The following is an 8,297-nucleotide window of genomic DNA, read 5'->3' as shown; positions in this document are numbered from 1 at the left end:
ATATCATCAAATCAGAGTCAGGAGTAGTGATGTGGCCAAGACAGCCTTCAAGACTCATCAGGGACACTACGAATTCTTGGTGATGCCCTTTGGTCTTACAAACGCTCCTTCCACTTTTCAGAGTGTAATGAACGACTTGTTTAGGCCTTATCTACGCAAGTTTGTGCTGGTATTTTTTGATGATATCTTAGTATACAGTCCGAGTCTTAAGGAGCATGTGCAGCACCTGGAGGTTGTTCTGCAGTTATTACAACAGAATCAGTTCTATGCCAACCTTAAGAAGTGCTCTTTTGGACAGACCAAGGTAGCTTATTTGGGTCATGTGATAACGGGAGAAGGAGTTGCAGCAGACCCAGAAAAAATCTCTGCAATGCTGCAATGGCCTGAACCAAAAACTATCACAGAGCTCAGAGGTTTCCTCGGGTTGACAGGGTACTATCGTAGGTTTGTCAAAAACTATGGACAGATTGCGAGGCCTTTAACAGAGCTACTTAAGAAAAATGGGTTTATTTGGTCTGAGGCAGCCACAGGAGCCTTCCAAGCATTAAAAACTGTCGTGACTAGCATTCCAGTCTTGGTGTTGCCTGATTTCACTAAAGAATTCACCATAGAGACGGATGCATCTGGATCGGGCATAGGAGCAGTGTTATCGCAAGAGCGTCGCCCGGTTGCTTTCATTAGTCAAGCTTTCTCTTCACAAGGTCACATTAAATCTGTTTATGAAAGGGAATTGCTGGCTATTGTAAAAGCGGTCACCAAATGGAAGCACTACTTGACAGGAAGAGAGTTTGTTATTAAAACCGATCAATGAAGTCTCAGACATCTCTTGGATCAAAAGGCGGTATCATCAGTGCAACAAAGATGGGCAGCCAAACTCATTGGGCTGAACTACCGTATTGAGTATAAGCCAGGAGTGGAAAACCGAGTAGCAGACGCATTATCAAGGAGACCTCCCACTGACACCCTGTTCCAGTTGACCTTGGTAGCGCCGATGAATATTGATCGGAAGGAGTTGATGGAGCAAGTGAGGAAAGATATCGGGTTGGTTGAGATCCTGCAAGGTCTGGAGAGGGGAGAAAAGACTAAAGAAGGGTATAATCTGGAGAAAGGGTTGCTGTTTAAGGACGGAAGGCTAGTTATACCAGCTTGATCGTGTCTCATTCCTAAACTGTTAGAACAGTTCCACACAAGTGCAATTGGTGGACATGAGGGAGCACTCAAGACTTTAAAGAGGTTGTGTCAGGAGGTTTATTGGAGAGGTATGAGAAAAGATGTAGTGGAATACATAACAAGGTGCCAAGTATGCCAGGAGAACAAATATTCCACCTTATCGCCTGCTGGACTCCTAGCTCCATTACCCATTCCAAGACAGGTTTGGTCTGATATCAGTCTCGATTTTGTGGAAGGTTTGCCAAAGTCCAAAGGATTCAATGCTATTCTGGTTGTAGTTGATAGACTGTCTAAGTACAATCACTTTATTGGGCTGAAACACCCTTTCACTGCTAAAACCGTGGCTGAAGCTTTTATGAGGGAGGTAGTTAAGTTGCACGGGTTTCCGGAGACCATTGTGTCAGATCGTGACCGTGTGTTTCTGAGCAGCTTCTGGTCTGAGCTTTTTAAACTGCAAGGCTCTTCCTTACATAAAAGCACAGCTTACCATCCTCAGACTGATGGGCAAACCGAGGTGGTGAACCGCTGTCTTGAGACGTACCTACGGTGTTTTGCGAGCAGACGACCCACTTCTTGGTTCCAGTGGCTACCATGGGCTGAGTATTGGTTTAATACATCGTACCATTCGTCCACCCAAGCCACACCGTTCCTTGCTGTTTATGGTAGAGAACCGCCAAAACTATTGTGTTACGGGGTAACGCCTACAGTGAATGCATTAGTGGAAGAGTTGTTAATGGATCGGGACAGTTTACTCGTCGAGTTGAGGGAGAACCTAGAAGTAGCTCAACAGAAGATGCAAAAAGGGGCTAATAAGCATCGTCGGGATGTTCATTTCCAAGTTGGGGATTGGGTATACTTAAAACTGAGACCCTACCGTCAAAAGTCACTAGTGCAAAGGAGAAATGAGAAGCTTGCACAGAGGTATTTTGGTCCTTACCAAGTTGTGGAGAAGATTGGGAGAGTCGCATACAGACTGCAGCTTCCTGCTTATAGCCAAATTCATCCTACTTTCCATGTCTCTCAGTTAAAAACAGCTGTTCCAGTCACTCATGTTGTCCAGGAATTGCCGCCTATACTCACTCCTACGTTGGAATGGGCAACTGAGCCTGATACCATCACAGACATACGTCGGAGTAGTGATCAAAAAAGAGGGACCGAGGTTCTAGTGCAGTGGAAGGGTCTTCCATCCGTCGAAGCAACTTGGGAATCATTATCTTCCTTAGTCGAGCAGTATCCAGATATTAACCTTGAGGACAAGGTTAGTTCACTTCGGGAGAGTATTGATAGGTTGCGGATTCCTCTGGCTATAATGAAGAAGAAGATGAGGACCAGTGGATGGAGAGCTAGGCAATGGGAAAAGAAGTAGATGAATGAAAGTGGCTGAATAAGAGTGTGGGAAAGACTGGTTCTGAATAAGAGTGTTTCAAGTTAATACTATGTCGTTTTAAGTTGTGTTGTGTATTTAAGGAAACTGGGAACAGTAGGGTTTCTTATCTTAGGAATGAAATATTAATCTCTAAATCTTGCCTCCTTCTATTCTTCTTGCCTCCTATCTATTCTCTTCTATTCTCCTTTCTTTCTTATTCTATTTCAAATCAGTGACCGTTAAGTCTCGACTTAACAGAGACAGAAGAGCCAAGAAGGGACATGCAAGAAGAAAAAGAGACCAGCTTTTTTAGGTAAGTTTCTTCCGGTGGTGTGTGGTGTGTTTTCTGACTGTCGAACTTAATGGGCCTAACTGGGCTTTTCTAAATTGGATGAAACGACGCCGTGTTTGCTCCTTGTTTACGTCCTCCTCCCTTGGTCTGCGAACTTTGAAACACACGTATCGTCGTCGTCACTAGTCCCCTGAAGCTCCATCTAGCTCATCCTATCGCCAGCCAGGTATGGTCTTTTTGAATTTTGAACTTCGTGTTATCTGTCATCGATCCTCGTTTGATTCGAAAGATCTAATTTTTTGTTTTATGGAGTTGACCTTGAATCGTTAATATCGAAGTTTCTTAGGTTTTGTTTAGTTAAATTTGTCATGGGTTTGTTGAAATGTTTGCTCTTTTTGGGGATTTTTATTGGTTTTGTTTCCGCCATGAAACTTGTTTCAGTCCACTGTTCACTGATTGTTTCATTAGTGAATTAGTAGCCACATGTAGGTGCCGTGAACTCCTGAATCTTTTTGTCATTTGATGAGATCTGTGGATTTAATTTTTTACAGTAAGGGAAGAGGGCAGAGTATGAATGATAATACATCACAAAAGCTCGGACCTTTATTTTTTGGGGGACCAGTGAATGTTTACATATGGGACATGGACGAGACTCTTATCTTACTAAGATCTCTGTTAAATGGGACTTATGCTGAGTCTTTTAATGGCTCTAAAGATGTTAAAAGAGGTTTGGAGATTGGGAAGATGTGGGAGGATCACATACTTAAGATATGTGACGATATTTTCTTCTACGAGCAAGTAAGTCTTTTCTTGAAGATAAGTTCACAAACCCGAGATAATTATGAGATTTCCTCCGTAAACTCTGTCACCTACAAAACATTAGTCTTGTGTTTTTTGCAGGTTGAGGAATGCAATGAGCCATTTCTTGATTCTTTGAGACAGTACGATGACGGAAAGGATCTTTCTGGGTATGACTTTAAACAAGATGACTTTACTACTCCTACTGATCACTTGAACAAGAGGAGACTTGCGTACAGGCATCGAGCTGTTGCGCACAAATACGGAAAGGTACCTGATATGTTCCATATGTTACTTGTGACTGATGTTATACGGCTCAAATACAAATAGCCTCTCTTTATCATTGCAGGGTTTGCGTCCTTTGATTGACAGTGAGGCCATGAGTGTATTGGATGAGTTGTATAACGTAACGGATGAATACACAGACGGGTGGCTTTCCTCAGGTAAATGTTGAACTGTCTGCTTCTTGTGGTTGATTTCTCTATTCTCTTCTACTGCTGAGTTTGGTCTTGTCTCAATTGCAGCAAGGGCTTTCTTGGAGCAGTGTTCATGTGTGAAAGAAGAGTCTGTTGATGGAACGAGTGCAATCGATCAAAGCTCTCAAGATATACATATTCTAGTGACTTCCGGGGCCCTCATACCAAGCCTGGTGAAGTGCCTACTTTTCCGGTTAGATACATTCCTAAGACATGAAAATGGTAAGCGTCTCCTTCAATGGGATACTTAACTTCAGATCCACATAGTTGTTGCTACTTGCTACTCTGCAAGCTGCTTCATGCATTTGCAATTCTATGTAGACAAAAATTACATCGTTAACTTAAACTCTTTTTGCCTTTCTTCAGTGTACAGTTCGATAGATGTTGGGAAACTCCAATGTTTCAAATGGATCAAGGAGCGCTTCAACCACCCAAAATTCAGATTCTGTGCGATCGGGGATGGATGGGAAGAGTGTGCAGCCGCACAGGCAATGCAATGGCCATTTGTTAAGATTGATTTGCAACCGGATAGCACCCACAGATTCCCTGGCATAACACCTAAGACTGTGAGTTACTATTTTGCTGCAGTATATGGGAACTCTGATGCTGATACCAGCACTGATTAACTCTCAAGAAGCTTTTTCTTTGTAAATTATGCATGTAACCGAAAAAAAGCCATAGGTTTCATATTCAAACCCACCAGTGTTTATACATTACTAGGGTGAGTTAAGTCAGCATTTGGTATTTATAACCTTCCCTACTTCACTTGGTTTGTTCGAATGTGTAATCTTCTCTTTCCAGCAACATAACAATCAAAAACAGCCTTCTGATAACATCAATATCAGCCTTTTGATGTTAGGTCTTTTAAAGAGTTGAGCTATCCAAATAGTGCTTCACTGTTAATCTTTAGTTTGTTGGTTGGTCTTTTTTGGCTTTAGAAGAAGTGAGACATGAATTTGTTTGAGAAACTCGTTAAGTTCCCTATTGGTTCATGTTTTCCAGAAACTTGATTTTATAATATAGCTCCGAATCCTCTGATGATGAATAGTTGTTCTGCATCTGCCTCAGTCAAATTCCAACGGAAACAACAAACAGAACATACTAAAATTGGTCCGAAACATATCAAGCTACAGAGAGTCAGAGATCCATCTGATAATACATTCGGTTTAAGTTCAGATACCAACTTAAAAAACCTAACATAAAATTCAAGGCAACGCTTATAAACAGTCTTTCAAGACACGTTCACATCCATCATCACTAGTGAGTCTCCTCTTACGGTTTTGAGACAGAGAGAATCAGCTCTTCTGGTTTGAGGAATGTAAATATGCAAGTGTCTCGAACTGCTAGAGGATACTTAAGTGCCAAACGTTTCCATCCACCAGAGAAGCTTGCTTCCGTCTCTGATACCAAGTAAACCACATCCCATGACTTCTTCATATTTGGGTGATGTTTCTTGAAAATCTTTCTCTCCTCCGGCATAAGATTCTCTTGAATAGAACTCGGCATCCTCTGAAAATAGAGTGTTAAGTGCCTTGAAATTCACAAATCAGATTTCCAATAGAGTGTTTTAGTGTCTTGGTTTGTCTTATCATACCAATATACCATGAATATGAGGTCTGATCGCTTGATGATGATGATGAACTCTGCAGCAGAAGACGAAGAAGCACCGGCAGAATCTCTTCGGACGCTGGCGTCGTTCTCGGTCCTCTTGGAATTTTGGGATTCCTTAGCCTTCCGCATCCCAAAGTTGAGCTTCCTTTTGTAGTTTCCTCCTCCATTATATTCAGCTGTTATTGTCGGGGCAAGACTACTACATCTTTCTTGTTCTGTTTTAATGCGACCTGTTTCCATCATCAAACGTGTAAATCAACTAATGCCATTGTCAAGTTCACTGTTTTATACTAATCAGAATAGCAAATCTTAATAAGAAGCCAAGAAGGTTATTGGCTGTGGAGGTTGGATCATCTCCTTGCACTGTAAAGCGCATCTCTCCTTTGTTATTGAAGGTAAGAAACTCATGGTCTCCCAAGGCATTGTCCCTCACAAATCTCTCCCATCCAGACTTCTCCATGAAATTTCATCGGGGGTTTCTGTTTTCTGTCTAGAGAATTATTTAATTGTACACCCAATGTTTTGAGTTCAGATCATGAACACGATACATTTTTTTTTGGTGTATCTAATAATAAAATTAAAAAAAAAACAAAATCATAAAAATTTGATCTTGCACTTAGATTGTATAAATCATTTTTCTCTATATATGTTGATATGTTAATTATATTATCTCATTTTTGAATATTTTATTCAAATTCTAAGCGTCATAACTTTCATCATAATGTATATAACTATATATATATATAAATATATATATATATATATATATATACAGTATATGAAGTATCTTAAAAAATACATTTTTAGTATACACGCCAATTTTTTTTAAAAGAAACAAAAAAACGTAGTACAACATTAGCATAATGATTATGGGCAATTTAGCGAATTAACGAGTCTCTCACTTTGCAATGTAATGACTTACGGAACTATTAACTATACATCACAAATCCAAATAAGTATGTTTTTAGCCAAATAACATCAACGTTTTTTTATCAAATGTTTTAATTTTTTCAGCTTGTTTGTTTCATTGTATGAAATAGCGAACTTAAATAATACAACACTTCCGTAAAATAATTAAATCAGGAAAAAAATTAAAGAGAGAAAAGGATAATGCAAACTCAAGAAACTATATATTGACTATTTGCATGTGCCTACGTTCGTACGTAGCCCACGTATACTGACGTACATATGTGTAATTTACGACACGTATGTGAGTATTACACGTGGTGATAACCCAATAGTCGTTAAATTAGATCGGAGAGCATAAAGCTAAGCAAAAGGAAAATACGTTTATAGTTTGATCATAAGAAGAAGAAGAAGAGAAAGGAGGAAGAAGAAAGAAGATGCAGTCGGCGAAGGAAAAGGTCAGCGACATGGCCAGTACGGCCAAGGAGAAGCTCAACATCGGAGGCGCGAAGGCTCAAGGTCATGCGGAGAAGACGATGGCGAGGACCAAAAAAGAGAAGAAGTTGGCCGAAGAGCAAGAGAAGTCTAAGGAGGCACAGGCGAAGGCTGACCTCCACGAATCCAAGGCTGAGCATGCGGCTGACGCTCAGGTTCATGGCCACCATCTTCCTGGTCACTCCACCTACCCTACCCGATCTACGGGTGCTGCTTACCCGCCAGGACAGATCTAAACCTAGCTAGCTTTATATATCATACTTAAGTTAACGGTCTAGTTTACCGATATAATAAGAATGTTTTTCTAATATATATAAGATTAGCCGTCTTGAATTTTCCTTGGGTAGTTTTTATAAATTTTGATTTCTTTTTTTTTTTCTTTTCTTCTTCCTGTTATTTTCTTTTTATGTTTATGGATAGATTTCATAATGTAATCTCGCAGAAATAAACTTACTTACATAATCTGTGTGTTTTGATAAAAAAAAAAAATAATAATCTGTGTGTGCGAGCTTATTGGAGGCGAATACGAAGCACGAGGGAAAAACTTTGTTTTGCTACTAAATGATGCAGAACGTCGATGCTATTTAGTTTTAAACTTTGGTGAGGATCGGACATAAAAGAGTTACATAGAGTGCTATTATAATCCATGAGGAAATAATTAATTTGTGTGAGTTTTTCAAATGATGGAGAAATCGACACAAAGCGAAAAACCATTACGTATATGAATTTATTTACTATTTGAGAATGGTGAGAAACCATGGTGAAAATGCTTTTGAAAAAATATATGTTAGATTTTTAAAATGGTATTGTAGATATAAACATCGATTTGTTATAAATCAATATTCACAATCCATATATATCTTTTGACCTTTCGGACAAATGTTGAATGTAAAATAGAAATCGATATTCACAGTCCATACTATTTGATCTTTCGGACAAATGTTGAATGTAAAAACGATATATTTTTTTGAATTGAATTTAACATTACATTCAAAAGAAAAATATTCGTAATCTATACTACTATACTTATAAACAGAAAATATTCATAAGCCATAACAAATAAAGATATTCGGTAACATGAATATTTTCCGTTCGGAATGTAAATGAAAGTTGTTTTCTTTCTTTTTTTGGTAATGATATAAATGCAAAGTTTGCGTATATGTCTAATTAACGTTGGTTAGAA

The 8,297-nt window shown here is 39.2% G+C and overlaps 4 protein-coding genes across 4 annotated transcripts in view; 2 read left to right on the top strand and 2 right to left on the bottom strand.

Annotated features, from left to right (window-relative positions):
• Window positions 1-2,892, bottom strand: part of LOC104792289 (MND1-interacting protein 1-like) — an 11,531-nt gene extending 8,639 nt beyond the window's left edge. Inside the window, exon 1 of the mRNA XM_010518405.2 lies at window positions 2,799-2,892. The gene's annotated coding sequence lies outside the window, so the exon portion shown is untranslated. The remainder of the gene's footprint in view (window positions 1-2,798) is intronic.
• LOC104792287 (eyes absent homolog 4) lies at window positions 2,962-5,005 on the top strand. Its single transcript, XM_010518404.2, has 6 exons — window positions 2,962-3,054; window positions 3,380-3,626; window positions 3,729-3,896; window positions 3,976-4,069; window positions 4,151-4,324; window positions 4,469-5,005. The coding sequence occupies exons 2-6, from the start codon at window positions 3,399-3,401 to the stop codon at window positions 4,726-4,728; spliced, it is 924 nt and encodes a 307-aa protein (XP_010516706.1). The 5' UTR covers window positions 2,962-3,054; window positions 3,380-3,398; the 3' UTR covers window positions 4,729-5,005.
• LOC104792286 lies at window positions 5,178-6,260 on the bottom strand. Its single transcript, XM_010518403.2, has 2 exons — window positions 5,697-6,260; window positions 5,178-5,611 (listed from the first exon to the last, which is right to left on the bottom strand). Exons 1-2 carry the CDS (start codon window positions 5,878-5,880, stop codon window positions 5,457-5,459), a joined length of 339 nt encoding a protein of 112 aa, XP_010516705.1. The 5' UTR covers window positions 5,881-6,260; the 3' UTR covers window positions 5,178-5,456.
• Window positions 6,996-7,576, top strand: LOC104792285. Its single transcript, XM_010518402.2, has one exon. It carries the CDS (start codon window positions 7,057-7,059, stop codon window positions 7,348-7,350), a length of 294 nt encoding a protein of 97 aa, XP_010516704.1. The 5' UTR covers window positions 6,996-7,056; the 3' UTR covers window positions 7,351-7,576.

Source organism: Camelina sativa, chromosome 6, assembly GCF_000633955.1.
Source record: "Camelina sativa cultivar DH55 chromosome 6, Cs, whole genome shotgun sequence".
NCBI classification, from domain to species: Eukaryota; Viridiplantae; Streptophyta; class Magnoliopsida; order Brassicales; family Brassicaceae; genus Camelina; species Camelina sativa.
Note: the sequence above shows the minus strand (reverse complement) of the source record. Positions and strands in the feature narration are given on the sequence as shown.